The sequence below is a fragment of the Vespula vulgaris genome, chromosome 5 (genome assembly GCF_905475345.1).
Source record: "Vespula vulgaris chromosome 5, iyVesVulg1.1, whole genome shotgun sequence".
NCBI lineage: Eukaryota > Metazoa > Arthropoda > Insecta > Hymenoptera > Vespidae > Vespula > Vespula vulgaris.
Genome location: NC_066590.1, coordinates 1488151 through 1503832, shown reverse-complemented (window position 1 = coordinate 1503832; position 15682 = coordinate 1488151). Strand labels below are relative to the sequence as shown.

The 15682-nt window shown below is 36.7% G+C and overlaps 1 protein-coding gene and 1 non-coding gene across 6 annotated transcripts in view; both read right to left on the bottom strand.

Annotated features, from left to right (window-relative positions):
* The window catches only part of LOC127063927 (ETS translocation variant 1-like), a 16529-nt gene extending 847 nt beyond the window's left edge, over window positions 1-15682 (bottom strand). Inside the window, exons 1-8 of one of the 5 annotated variants that reach the window (XM_050994273.1) lie at window positions 15532-15682; window positions 11400-11514; window positions 9165-9221; window positions 7566-7625; window positions 4606-4753; window positions 4386-4522; window positions 484-1010; window positions 69-405 (exon numbers count right to left, since the gene is read on the bottom strand). In XM_050994273.1, the coding sequence (XP_050850230.1) occupies window positions 69-405; window positions 484-1010; window positions 4386-4522; window positions 4606-4753; window positions 7566-7625; window positions 9165-9221; window positions 11400-11514; window positions 15532-15570 (1420 nt within the window). In that variant the 5' untranslated portion in view covers window positions 15571-15682. Of the gene's footprint in view, window positions 1-68; window positions 406-483; window positions 1011-4385; window positions 4523-4605; window positions 4754-7565; window positions 7626-9164; window positions 9222-10682; window positions 11204-11399; window positions 11515-11879; window positions 12187-14503; window positions 14647-14992; window positions 15393-15531 lie in introns of those variants that run through there. The other 4 variants (XM_050994271.1, XM_050994275.1, XM_050994274.1 and 1 more) reach the window with 4 other exon arrangements.
* On the bottom strand, window positions 8958-9030 carry Trnak-uuu (transfer RNA lysine (anticodon UUU)). The gene has a single exon. It is a non-coding gene; the product is annotated as a tRNA-Lys (tRNA).

The following is a 15682-nucleotide window of genomic DNA, read 5'->3' as shown; positions in this document are numbered from 1 at the left end:
TCGTTAATGTTTCAGAGAGTCTCAACGAATAGAAATAATTAATAAATACAAACACTTTGATCACCAACCTGCAGCCGTGTTCGAATACATAGCGAGAACAGCATCGCCGTAGCCGGTTGTAGAATGTTTACCAAGCTCGGTGATGTCGCTTGTGGCACACGTCTTTCCCGACACTGTGTGCGTTCTTACCATACTGCTATGAACTTCGGTGGAAAGTGCAGGAGTTCCTCCAGTGCCATAAGCCATGTTAAACAGAGCTTCCGGATCGCATACGAATTTGTAAACGTATCTCTCCCCCGCAACCTTTTGCATTATTCCCTTCTCATAATAATACCTTAATGAACGACTTAATTTGTCATAATTCATCGCCGGTCGATTCTTTTGAACGCCCCATCTACGTGCTACCTATAACAATGATTTTTAATCGAACTTGATTAGTTGATCAGAAAAATTCCAAGAAAATATTTCATAAGAATTACTGACTTCTTCTGGTTCGATAAGTTTAAATTCCATGCCACGACCGGTCCACGCGATGCAAGGTGCATTCGTTGGATCATCCAACAATGCAACAAGAAATTGCCAAAGCTGAAGAGATCCACGTCTTTGCTGTTGATAGCCAACTGTCACGTCGCTCCAAGTAGTTGCCGCACTGGTCGACGATGGTCTCTTGCTAATATATTCCGAGCTCCACGAAGACGATGGCGATCCTCGTTTTTGCAAGCAATTATTCTGTCGTTCCCACGACGAATTTCTCGAATCCGCTTGAACTCCTAACTCGGTCCAAGTAGGAGTTATACTACGTTTTCCATAGCCATCGGACGTCCAGCTTTCTTGTCGCGGTAAAAAGCTTTCTGACGGAGTCGAAATAGGTGGTTGCCATTGCGATGTACCGGAAAAAGCACTGGCTGGTCGGCTGGGTATTGGTGAACTTCTACTTTCTCTGGTACCAATCCCGTATTGTTGTTGTTGTTGTTGTTGTTGTTGTTGCTGCGGATAAACCAAGCTGTTTACTGTAAAAGAAAAAAACCTTCGGTTAGAATCTGTTACTAAAAAAATCATGTCGTCCATTAGGACATATGTACGTTTTGATTGTTCTTTCGTTGGTTCTTTTCTCGTACGTTCATCGTTACCCACGAACAAAGGTACAGAGAAAAAAAGAGAGAGAGAGAGAGAGAGAAAGAGAGGGGAAGGAGAGAAAAAGAAAAAGAAGAAGAAGATCCGTGATAGATGGAAAAGCGCTATGGAGGATGGGAAGATAGGAAGACAAAACGTAGAGGAACGCATTGGCAATTGCACTCACGCGCCGTCGCTGGTGAAGTGCTCGTCACACAAATATCGGCAGGAAATTGGTTGATATTCAAAGCCCACGGGGTTGCTCTGGCTTGCTCTGACGAGCAAGCGGATAGCGTTGGCGTCGTGGTACCTCTGAAATCCCGCGTACAGCTCGTGCGATATGTATATTAATCGGGTGCTGTGCTCTCGAAGGCTACACCACCATACCACCACTATCACCAGCAACGACTACGCAACCACCACCGTCGCTACCTCCGACCCCGACTCCTCCACCTCGTTCTCCCCCTTTACTCCGGCACCATCGCTCCCGAAAAAGCCATTCTCGAACCGTAATCCGGTTACGCTTCAAGTCGTGCAGGGGAATATTGAAAAATTGAGAAAGCTCCGATGCCGAGACGTATTCGCTGCGATGAAATATCGTGACCTCGTGAAGGTTCTCTCTGAGAGAGTAAACTCTTCTTGATTATTATTTAACAAGAAGTTTGTTCCTGAACTTAGGTATATTCGACTTAATATATTAAACATGTATATAATACATGATCGATTAATAATTCTATTAATTCCACTTTTATTCTCATTAAAGATCACTCGCTGATTCAGCCGAATCATCAGTGATCACATTATATCATCCCTCGTATCATTATTATCTACCACAGAGCCCACCAGAGAGAATTAACAGGAAGGTTCACGAAAGTCAACTATAACTGGCGTTTTACTTTACCTGCCAGGGTAAACGTCGGTTGGATCGTGGGTATTCGAAGAGGAGCTTTTGGGAAGGGAATGGAAGCTCCAGGGCTAATCTACCACTTTGTCTCTCTCTCTCTCTCTCTGTCTCTCTTTCTCTCGCTCTCTCTCTCTCTCTCTCTCTCTCTCTCTCCCTTTCTCTCTCGAAAGAGAGTAGGAGAATGAGGATGGAAAGGGGTTGGTCCTAGGTCGGTGAGAGAGGGACCAGAGGCTTTGCGGGTGGTTTTAAATTAAAATTAATCACGAACTGATGAAACTGGCGGCGTTCTGCTCACTGGGGTAGGTAAAGGGTTGCGAGGCCAGGGGTGGTCAGGGGCGGCGCACACGAGGGTTGTTCGCGTAAGAGGACGGCCTACACTCGTCCATTCTCAGAAACGAGAGAAGGTATCGCTCGTTTTCGCCCTTCTTCACCCTCCCTATTTCCTATTCGCTCTCTCTCTCTCTCTCTCTCTCTCTCTCTCTCTCTCTCTTTCTTGCTCTCTCTTTCTATCTTTCTCGCTCTATCTCTCATTGTCAGTCCCGAATTCCGGCGCTGCGCTCGATTAATAATGCAAGCACGATTTTACATCTACTTTGCTTGCCAAATGGTATGCCTTGACCCAACGCAATATACTTTTTTGGCTTTTGAATTTTCTCCAAGTAGGAATAATAACAAGGATCATAAAATATTATCGTAATATGCATTCTGCAGATATGCATATTCCTATTTGATATGAATTAGAGACTGGATCGATCTATAAATACATGTAAAACTAATCGCGATCGCCGATTCGTAATCCTTGGAAATCGTACGGATTAATTACTGGAACACGGACAATTGGTATTCATTAACAGGTTATTACTATTCCGTTCCATTATTTTGCAACGTGCGTTTAACGCAGAAGAGCGATAGACACGATAACGATTCGATAAATATGTTGATGAAATAAACTCGATTGATTTGAAGCATATCGAGAGATCGATCGGTTGAAAAGTTTTTATATGATGTTTTTAACAAAAAAAGAAAAAAAAATATATCTTTTCCTTTTCACTTTTTCTATTTCTATAATGAATTTAACACGGTGAAACAAGCCGAATAAAAGCTATCATCGATAACAACGATAGAGGATTCATCCTATTATTACCGTAAACTACCTCTAAATAATTGAAACGGTTAATGGTAGGGAGAATTAGCCGAAGAGAGGCCGTAGCAAAACTCCCTAGTGACTTGGAAGTAGGTGGGTATCGCGATACACATCGTGTCGGTGGATAGATATAGTAAACGAGTTCCTAAAGGATTCGTTATCCTTGTGTGCGTAAAGACTAATCGGACAGATTACAGAGCATGAGCTTGCAAACCTTGATTTCAGCCTTTCATAGTCATTTGTAGCCTTGATTTACTTTATTTATCATTTTCCACTCTAATTAAATGAGATTTATCAAATGATAAAAAAATTGTTGGATTCTTCACGAAAGAGAGAGACGAATATTTTTAGAATCTGTAACGATTTCTTCCTGCTATGTTTTCTTAAATTAATAATAATTTTATATTTTTTATCAAATTAATTTTTTAAAACATAATATGATTTTAATGTCTACAAGAGAGAAAGATATACATGTACTTTTTGGAACAGGATATTTTAGAAAATCATATCTACTCGTTCTTATTTGAATTGTAACATTTCACTACTGGACCATGAAAGAGCTTTCGACGTTCAATCTCCCACGGGAGAGCATCTGGAGTTCTGTACTTCGCCCAGCAGCTTTCGCTGAATTCTAGGAGACGCTTTCCACGGCTTTCGAGTTGAAAGCAGTCTTCAATTATTCAATTATGCATACTTAGAACAATGCATGAGTTTATTCACCGTTCAAGGGAGGAACTACATTGCTTTTCACGAGGAAGCTATCAAATTTTGTTCATTTTATATATGAAATATATCATTCGATTATTCGTTGAATTCTCTTTGGAAAAAACGAAAAATATAAAAAAAAAAAATTCAAGAAAAAAAGTAATCGACTTCTCTCGAATGAAATGAAAAATGAACTCTCTATCGAGGAGATAACATCGACGGATGATTTTCTCATAGTATATTAGTCTCGGTTTATGATGAGTCAATAAATGGATAGTATAGTAGAATCGTCACCCTCTTATTCCAGTTATTTATGAACCGTATAAAGAACAATGGTGCGTGAATCTTTTGTATAGAAATTTGTCATGGTATGAATTTTGATATTGATATTTAATACGCTATCTTCATTCTAGACGCAATAATGTTTCAAAAAAAAATATATATATACGATTCATGAGTGTCGTATCAGTTATAAAAAAAAAAATAAATAAATAAAATAAAATCTTTGTATAATCTTACCGTTCTGAGAGCTTTGAGTTATCGAAGACGAAATACTGGACACAGAAACTGGCTCGAGATAACCCTTATCAGTCGGTTCCTCTTTCACAGCAACATTCTTTAAAGATTCACTTTTCTGCGGACTCAGCCTATTGTTTCTAAGAACAAAGAGAAGATATATTTTTATTATCTATATTCAAAAATATCTAAGCAAGAAGAAACACTGTTGTAACATACTCACACGAAACAATCAGCCGAAGTACTAGGATTTATATCGAGAAAATTAGTATTAAGCGTGGATGGATGTGCGACGGAAATTGTATATTGAGGATGGTAGAGAGCTTCTCGGGACCTTTCACAATTCCCTGATTCCTGTTTCACGCAACCATCTGACATAAAATAAAAACAAACTACATTCAAAGTATATAACAAATTCATTCATTCATTCATTCATTCATTTATTACTCATTATTGATTAAATTCATAAATACGTATTTTATGTTAAATCTTTATAACATTATTATTATTACTGTTGTTATTATTGTTATAATTTAGTAATTCATTTCAATAATGTGTTTCATTGAACATGAAAGATTAAAGATTAAAGTGACAATCGACACAGAAACTTTCCAAGCAATTTGATGTATTATAGCAAAAAAAAAGTACGAATGTTTCCTAAACATTAAATTGTAAAATACAGATGAATCGATTGCTTTGCCATTTCCGAAATGGACTGACTACTTTCGCTCGAGTGCATGTCATTATCGTTTATCAAGTGCAAAGCAGTGATTATCCTTTTTTCACTGAAGGAAGGGCGAAACTGGAAAAGAGAGAAGAAAGAGAAAAAGAGAGAAAGAGAAAGAGAGAAGAATAGAAAGACATAGATGATAGTAGGAGAAAGTCAGCTTCTGTGAGACGCACGTGCCAGGACCGGAAGAGAAGACGCATCGTTGCAGCACTGGCACGTGGAAGAAGAAAGAAAAAAAAAAAAAGGGAGAAGACCTGAAGCGAAGAGAAGACACATGGGTAAGGGAACCAAGGGGGTGAGAGCTAACTTAATGGGGGATGCCGACGATTTTGCGCGGACGAGGGGCGCGGCCCTTCGATAAATCAAACAGACTCCAGCCGTGGGAAGCGTAAGTCAGAGACCTCCGGCGATCATTGTATTTGTAAACATCGGAAGTTTACTGTTACGAGATAGAGAGAGATTGAGGGAGAGAGAGAAAGAGAGAGAGAGAGAAATATTAAGTCGACAAATTATTATAAATATGTAAAAAACGTATACTACGAGACATTGTTTTCAATTGTCTTGACATATGTATGTCAAATTATATACTTGGAAACTAACATTTATTATCGATGATTAGGGAAATAGAGAGAGAAAGAGATAGAGAGAGAGAGAGAGAGAGAGAAAATTTGTATATATAAATTTATGTATATACGAATTGTCTTATTATATATTTAGATATTAATAATATTCTCCTTTTCTAATCATTGATATTTTAGATGATTACATATTTGAATTAACATCAATAAACTTGATATACAAGTGTTTTGAAAGAAATCAATGAAATCAATGATCAAGTAAATCGTATCATCGAAGAAGACAAATCCGATTGACCCTAAATGTAATCGAGCGTGTTTATACATCCCTCTCGTTATTTAAACTACCCCTCGAGCGATTGGCTGGTCATTTCAACGCGTGCCATTAGATACAAATATTTACTATTGTCGTCAGATAATAAACTTAAAGCCGAATTAATTAATATGTTAAGTTCGACAATTTTACTATATAATTAATGATTAAAAATGGAATCGTAGAGATTTAATAAGATCGTAAGATAAGAAATGTTTTTTATAAGGGAAAAAAAGTGAAAGTTAGATAGAAGTTAATTTATCCTGCGAATATCAAAGTGCAAAATCTGTAAGAGTGAAAGACGTATTCGTTGTCCATCAATAAGTTCTCTTATTATTTACACGAACAAAACATTTCTATCTATAGGGTGAACCACGAAATTTAAACACTAACAAATTTTGGCACATTCGATATTTCGTAAACGAATCTAAAAAATAGTGTAATCAACTTGTATTGTTTATTCTCATAAATTATCTAATATCATAAATAATAAAAATTATTAAACAATATTTTCAATTTTTCTATGGGTCACCCTATATATTATCTGATATAATTTTCTTTTTTATCGGAAATTATAATTCGAATATTCGATCTCCTTTTCTTCCTCTCTCTCTCTCTCTCTCTCTCTCTCTCTCTCTCTCTCTCTCTTTCTCTCTCATTCAACAACCGCCCTTTACGATATTAATCACGAAGCGAGTGTTTAACTGGTCCGTATGTTAAAACAAGTACGTTAAAAAGAAAGAGGAAAACCCTCTGGCTTAATATAAAGTGCTTACTCGCGTAATCCGATATCGATGATCGGCGGCGTTAAGGCATCAATGTTGATTTTTCTCTCCCGCTTTAAAAAATGGAAAGAAGAAATCACCCTCGAGCGAGCGAACGCGTTGGTTTAATAAAAACTCCTGCGTTCTCCTCTCGTACCACCCTACCTGAATCTACACGGTGAATATTCAGAAACGCGAGAACGGGTGCAAAAAAAAAGAGAAAAAGAGAAAGAGAGAGAGAGAGAGAGAGAGAGAGAGAGAGAGAGAGAGAGAGAGAGAGAGAGAGAGTGCAGTACAACGAACATTATGTATGTATTTCTTTCGAACGATTTAGTTGAACTCATTGAAATAACTTTAGACGATCGTAAAAGAAATGAATCGAAATATTTCCCATTAATTGTTTAACGAAGAAAATTTAATGAAAAATATAACGAATACTTTATTTCGTTCAACTTAAATATTGATATATCCTTTAATCGTTTATACTCGATTTAGATTTCATGCGCAGGGTTAGACATTCGAAACGTCAATTAATTTATTAGCCAAGATGTACAACAGACAATTTCGTCGGAGACGCATGTTGCAGGATGCTATCGTGTTTCCACGAAACATCGATTCATTTGGAGATTAACTTCCTTCGGATTAGCAACAGCGGTAATTTTAGATACATTTACGATGTAGAGTCGAAGTGAACAGGTAATTCGCACGTATGTATGTAACGTTGAACGCATCGATTCGATTTTGATGTATGAAATAAAATGAAAATATAATAACAAATATTTTCTAATGTCGTACACTAACTTGGTATTTGATGAAACTCTGGTACGTATTGTTCGCTTCCTTCTGTTTCACAACTGCTACCTGTAAATGAAGATAAAAAAATAGATTTCATTTAATTAGTTTTTGTTCGTATCTTACCTATAAGAATATATATATATGTAAATACATACAAACAAATATCGATTGTATGCAACGATAGAAGGGGGATTTTATCAAAGCGATTATGATTAAAATATAAGTTCGTTTGTGTAAGCCACGTGTTTCTCAAACCCTGTCGCAGGTTTCCCTTCGCGTCTGTTAGGTTATATCTATACTGTTAATAAAACCTAATTAAAATTAATGTTGCGACCAGTTGAACGTTGCATATATATATGTATGTATGTATATACGTATGTATGTTTGTATATATGTTTGTATGTATGTATGTATATATGTATGTATGTATGTATATAATCGATTCCGACAAAACCATATAAATGATAGTATGTAATTAGTTTCTATCGAGATCTAAATTTTTACATGACAGTCTGACACATTCAAAAGAAAAAAGAAAAATATAGAGAAAAATAGATAAGCTTTATTTTTCATTATCGCTAGTAGCACTTTCTAAAACAGCGTGTCCATAGACACGAAAAATAAAACGAAACTTTCAAAAATTGGATGGCTAATAGATGAACGGACACCTCAGCACGTCGTGGTACCGATTGTCATTTTCAGAATCTAATCTTCTAATGGACTTCGATACGTTGAACTTCAATTAGAAAAATAACACAAGTAGGGGATAGGTTTTCTTTAGGACATGTTCCAACTATTGATCCAACGATATTCTATTTAACGAAAGTAACAAGTTTAAATAAAATGGATCTACAAGAAGTGATTTTTGCTCTTATATAACATCATTAGATATAGTTTGGTATTACTCATAAAACTATTTATAAGATAAGCAGTATCGTCGCGCATGTGGCATATGAAAATGTATACGTGTGTATGTGTATATATATGTGAATATTCTATGACTACTTCCTAATCAATGTTTACAAAAAATCTACAAAAGTGTATCGATCAGTTTATCGCACGATATTTTTATCGAATCATCCTGAGTTTAAGAATAATATTATTTACTACAATGAATACTTTTCAAATTATAAAATTAATTCATTAACAATAAATGAATTATTTTATACTCTAAAATTCATATAAAAAAAAAAGAACAATGTAATAAATTAATTATATCTTATAAAACCTTGTCAGTTTTTTACTTTTCTATACATTTTCATCATACACGCACATATACATATATATAATGTATATTTAATTTTAATATTATTTCATAATAATAACCATCCAATTGTTTTTTCATTATATGTTTTTTTTTTTTGAAATAAAAAAAAAAAGAAAAACGAAAAAAATTATCGCCCGAACAGGGACTCGAACCCTGGACCCTCAGATTAAAAGTCTGATGCTCTACCGACTGAGCTATCCAGGCGGTTGGGTGTCTACTTGCAATATATAGTTTATTTGCCTAGTCCTACTTATAATAAATATAATAAAATACTTTTAATTATATATGTATACAGAAAATTTTTTATACGAATTTAAAAAATATTTATTATAACTTACCATCATGAAGCCAAGATTCTTGTCTCGTATAATCTTGAGGAGGATATAATTCACTTCCTATAACGAAAAATAAATATCATGTAATATTTAATCGACGAAATAATAAACTAATATATATATATATATACATATATAATAAAAATACAGACAATAAATATAAAATAAAAATTTGATTATACTCTGAAGATAAGATAAATAAATGAAGCCAGAAAAAAAGTCGACTCGACGAGAGTGCAAATAAAGAAAAAGAAAAATAATTACATAGGAGAAATAAAATGGCGATGTGAGGAAAGACGCGCTAGAGAAGAAAGTGAATGGATGAATCAGAAGCAAAAACGAACCCTTCGATGCGAGTACATACATACATACATAAGAATATATCGCAGGACACCGTATGACATGGGGTGTGTTTAATGGATCTCAAGATTCGCCATGGGTAGCCACTCGTTGGTAACTTTGTTTTGTTCGTACGCAGAATCCCGTCCGACGAATCGAATCTATTTAAGGTTCAGCTCATTGCTTAGAGATAATGATACTACGTCTATCGGCTTATCCTTTCAGTGAAAATGATACAGCGAGGAATAAGAACATCGTCACACTGATCTTTCAACGTCGTTATCATCTATTTTTACGGGACAGTTATTTAAAGAAGAAAAAAAAAAAGAAAGGAAAAAAGAAAAAAAAAGAAAACAAGCAAATTTATTTCAAATAATAAAAAGCTCGAGGGTTGTCTTCATTGACGTTCAGAAATATTCAAGAATGGTAGTGAAAATACTTTACGCGTTGTGACTCTCACTTCCCAGGACTCGATAACGTTGTAACATTTTTCAATGCAGAATCACGAGAGCCGAAGAATGAATGGGAACGGTTGGTAGGGCGTAATACGATTACGATAGAGAAATTGCGGCGTTATAGGTGGTGATTGAGTTAGGCGGAGGTGGTCCATCCTGACTGCCGTCTCACACCACAGCGTGCCGATGCTAGATATAAAGTGTCAATCACCGAAGCCAGATTTCCATAGGGTTCTTACGAACAGGAGGGTCACGGGTATGCTACTTGCTTCTACATATAAGACACACCGGGGAGTCTCTTTCGCGTTGATAATTTCTTATTTATTGAATTTCATTGAGAAACGCAGGGTATGTAACGTTACTGGGTCAAGGATGTTAAAAATAAAAAATCGAACATATTTCGTGATGATCGATATTCGAAAAAAAATTCTACGAAACGTGTGAATAATATACAATACCCATGTGTATAATTAATACTGTAAAAAAACAATAGAAATTTTATAAAAATATAGTCGATGAAAAATATATTAAATATAATGTTATCATAAACGTGCTTCTAACACGATCATTCGATGGTTCAGTTTGATACTACAATGAACGTGAATCCCATTCGACAGTTCATTCTCGCGAGGAAAGGCAATTGAAAGGATGATTTTGTCTATAATTGCCCGCTAGACTCGACCACATCGTCTCGATCGACGACAGAGTATAATCCTGAGCGACGAACCGTAGAAAATAATATCGTCGTTGATGCAACTATATAAAGATATCGACTCGACAGTCTGCGAGTGACAGCTTCTCTTCGGGGGTCGATCCGTGTTCTCTCTCTTTCTCTCTCTCTCTCTCTTTCTCTCTCTTTCTCTCTCTCTCTCACTTCGTTCCACCTTCCCATACATTCTATGCGTGTTTCTAATCGAGCCCTCTACGTCTACACACTTTTCTTATGTGTTCGCGACGTTTACTGGTTTACTGGTTGAAGATACGTTGGAAACTTCGCAACCTGATAGTTGAACCGCAAGAAGAAGAGGTCGAACAACGTGATGTTATCAAAAGGTTCAATCTCACAGAAGAGAAACATACTATGGAATAAAGAGAGAGGCAGTGAGAAAGGGAAGGAAGGAAGGAGGGAGGGAGAGAGAGAGAGAGAGAGAGAAAGAGAGATGGGATTTTCTTCGCTCGTTCTTTGCCCTTCCTTCCTTTCCTTCGCCAGCTTTTATCTCATCTTGAAAAATCGATAAACCATGTTGTCCTATCTAGTTCTACGTTTCTCCGCCCTTTACCTGGATTTTACATTAAACCTTCTCTCTCTCTCTCTCTCTCTCTCTCTCTCTCTCTCTCTCTCTCTCACTCTCTCTCCCACTCTCTCTCTCTCTCTCTCTCTCTCTCTCTTTCTCCTTCTCTCTCTCGTAAGTTATAAATTTTATCTTAAGATTTGAATACTCACCAGTTTGCGTTTTCTCGTCGTTCGTCGTCTGAGACGTTGAATAATTATTGTGAGAACAATAGTCGCTGCTCGTCGTTTGCACCGGTACAGCTAATCTTCCATAGTCTTCCGATGGCTGAAATAAAATAAAAACTTAGTAGATGCTGTATTGTTTATAATGTCAGTAGTAATTTGACAAAATCATTTTATATTAATTTTTCATGAAACTAAATCAATCAAAGTGTAGTCGGAGAAACAAACCAAGACGAGCCTACCAGGGAAGTTGAGAAAAGGGAGAAAAGTGAGAAAGGAAGAGAAAGACAGAGAGAGAGAGAGAGAGAGAGAGAGAGAGAGAGAGAGAAAGAGAGTGGGGATGAAAAAGAGAGAGAGAGAGAGAGACGGAGGGGAAAGGAAGAAAGATGAGATGCGGCACAGAGGACATCCGGTGAATGATTGGATGGGTCCTTCCTTGCGGAGCAATCTTGTGGTAAACTTGATTACCGGTTTCGGGAATTCTCGGTTATTAACGCGCATTCCGATAACGTTATGGGCGCCTTCGATATCACGAATTTTGACTAGACGTCCTGATTTTATTTCTTTCCTAAACTTCGACTCAGATCCAAGTCAATCGATAAGGAAGTTACAGATACAAATATTATTTCATAAACAGGATTCATTAATCTCAGTAATAATAATAATTTATTATAATTAGCCGATAAGTGTTTTTAATGATGTTAACACGAGAAATATTTTATCGATGATATTTTTATCACTTCTTTTTTTTTCACTCTCTCCCCCACCTTCTCTCTCTCTCTCTCTCTCTCTCTCTCTCTCTGCGTTCTTACTTTCCAATATTTTTCGTCGGCTCTAATTAACAGAGATTCGTAAATTAATCAACCTAATGACTGTAGGAAGACATTAAATCCACGTGGCACGTGCCAAGACATAAATCTTAATTAAATTCACTGATATTATTAGATTAAATCGTTAATAACACCTTCCCCGTAAAAAAAAAAGAAACAAAAAATACACTCCTACTATTCCTTATCTAACGCTTATCTTTCTTACGTGATATTATTAAAAAGAATCTGCAAAGACAATCGTTATTTAACGTAACAGTCTCTCTCGTCGGAAATAATATGAATAGGGTGAGACGAACTTTTCGGAAAAGTAAGAAAGTTGTTCGATGCTATCGAATTTCTTTTTATCGATGACGAAATCAATCGAACGAATTAACGTGGTAATGACTCGTAAGCGGAAAGTGCAAACACTGCCGCGTGCCGTTTAACGTATGGTCCCCCATGACTTTTCCCATCGGATGCGTTTGTGACCCAACCGAATGTTAAGTGTCAGTGCAGTAGCAACGGCAGTAGTAACGTTACGCACGTGTTCATATGTATATAGATAGATGTGCACGCGTATATGTGATGCAACGCAACAGAGAAAGAAAGAGAGAAAAAGTGAGAAAGAAAGAAACAGAATAAATATGCACGCTCGTCTCTTTCGGGCCTTCGTGAAAAGGAGATGCTTATGAACATCGAGAGGGGAACGCCCCGTCGTTCTTCTTGACTTTGCGAGGGTTCGATACCCCCTTGATTCTCATAACTACCCCACCCTCGTAATTGCGCACTTCGCTTCGCTTTATAATAAAGTCATCCTATAGACAACGATGGTACGCGAACAGATTTCTGACCTCGGATCCGCTCGATTTGTCCGACGGATTCATAAGAAGCGAATCGTAATCTTAAATCAGGGTTTTACATTTCATGAAATAAGTCGAATCTTTTCTCCTTTCTTATTCGAACATCGTTACTTTAATTCGTTTCTATCAATTTCCTTCCGAGGAAAAAAGTTTAGCTACTTTCATACGAATGTTCTCTTTACCCTTAACAAGAAAAGAGGGTGCGAAAACAATGACGATCCTAAGTTCTAGCCAGTCGAAGACGAACAATACTTGTCAACGCGAGCAGGTCAACTATCGAAGACAAATATCAATCCAGTGATTGAGTTCTCTTCGAACTCGACAAAGAAAATGGTACAAGATTTCTTATCTTTGAAATAAATATTTGTACTACTAATATTTGTACTCGTAGAAAAAAAAAAAAGATAAGAAAGTCTAGACAACTTTGGGAAAAAAATCGTTTTAGATGATCATTGTTGAATAGATATATGTTACGAGCTGACAAACATAGCAGGGTCACCCCTCCCTTTTCCGATTCCCTTATGGGAAATCCAACTGGTATCATATGCACTCGAACACAAGAGTCAATTAAGTGGTGATACAACCACGTGGGTAAAGTACGTGGGAATCGGATGATTATTCGAATAGAAGAACATAAATCAAGCACATTTCGAGAGAGATCTACGAGATGTCCCTTTCACCCCCTCCTTTCTATAGTTTTCGAACATAAGCTATCCATCGACCACCCGTGGCTTAGAATTATAGATATGTCATCGTTACAGCGTCCAAATTCTACATCTTTCGACAATCTTTCAAATGTCATTGATATTTTTTATCGCGGCCGATTATATAATAAATTACTGATTATAAAACATTTAATTGAGAAAAGGAAATTAGATAAAAATTATAAAAATTCGAATGCAAACATTCGAAACTTATCATATTTCTCAATGATCCTAATCGTACAAAATTCGTTAGAGTTTTTAACGCGATCGTAGAACATATTACGTCTTAACGAAAGTAATGATACTGACCAACCCACGTTAAAAGCTTTTTCTATGTAGAGAATAGTGGTAGGGACTTTTACACATACAAACAGACGCACACACGCACGCACACATATGTACAAGGGGATGCGATGGTTCGAACGGTGGTGACAATTACGTGTTTAGAAGACACAAAGGGGTTTCACCCGTGGGACGAGCCATCGATGCGTGGAGTCGCGTGCCAGGGCAATTTAGCAGTCGAGGATCATCGTTCGGAAAGTACATTATGTTTTGCTATGCTTCACTCTATGATCTCTATTGTAACGTTGAGTGGCTTTACGGTCACAAAAGTTCTACCAGCAGTATTCAACCCGACTTTCTTTGCAACGCGATTTCTTTCACTCATTACCGAAAAACACTTCACGTTTTATGCTCTTTTCTTTCAAAATTTAACAAACCATTATTTTTATCCTTTTGATTTCCTTCTCTTTTGTACGTATATTACGATGCAAGATACTTTATAATATAATTATGTCGCGTACGTGCATACTTCGTCCGTTTTCGTTTAAGATAAAATATAAATCGTGTCTTTAAATATTTTTCTAAATAATGTATAATCACACGACGAAGATACATGCGTCGGCAAAAATCTCGATTGATAACTCGACCTAATAAATACTATAAGACCATAATAGTTTAACGTATCAACAGTACGTAGACTTAATCGAGTATTAAACTTATTACTAATATAATACTTTTGCGTAATTAATGCAAATTAACGTATATAGATATTAAAAAAAAAATGTATTCATTATCACATAATGATAATGTTTTCTACTCTTCCCTTTCCTTCCCTTTTCCCTACCAATTTAATTAATGAAAATATTTAACACATAACACGCTCTCTATTATAGATCATATATTATAGATCATTAATACCAACATACCAATCTCCCCAAATTTGCGGTAGCAGCAGGTACCTCCTGATCGGGGAGGTTCATCGTTAACCGTTTCTTACACTTTCCTTATCCAAGATTTATCGTGTTCGTTATCAAGAGACTCACCAGAATGAAGGAGTTAAATGTAACAGAGAGAAAAAGAAAAAGCAAAAGAGAAACCGAAAGAGGAAGAAAAAGAGGAACAACACCAACACCGAGACGCAACAACGAAGAAAAAAAAGAAATGTAAACGGAAGCAAAAATATGTACGAAGAACGATAGATAGTCAGATAGATAGATACAGAAATTTTCTCGATGTGCTTTCGATTCGATTCTGTCACCGCGAACGTCACGAAGTTCGAGAAGAGAACTGATTCCGAATCGAGTGATTTGATTTTGAGTAGACGCGGAAAAGACATCCCCCGTTTTCCTAGTCTACGTCCTTCTCTCTCTCTTTCGAGGGGTTGTGTCTCCGATCTGTCTACGCCCACATCGTGACGTCGAAAACAGTCCTGCGCGGCTTTTGATACTTAGGGGTTGTTTCCTACCACTGCTTGGTAGGCGGAGCTCGAATTCATTGGCGGCATGCACCCTTCTCGTATTATTCGAAAGCTCCTCCACGAAAAGCTTGACTTCTTTGATGGACTTCTCTACCTCGCTCGTTCATATAACACGTTCTAACACGATGTAAAATTTCTG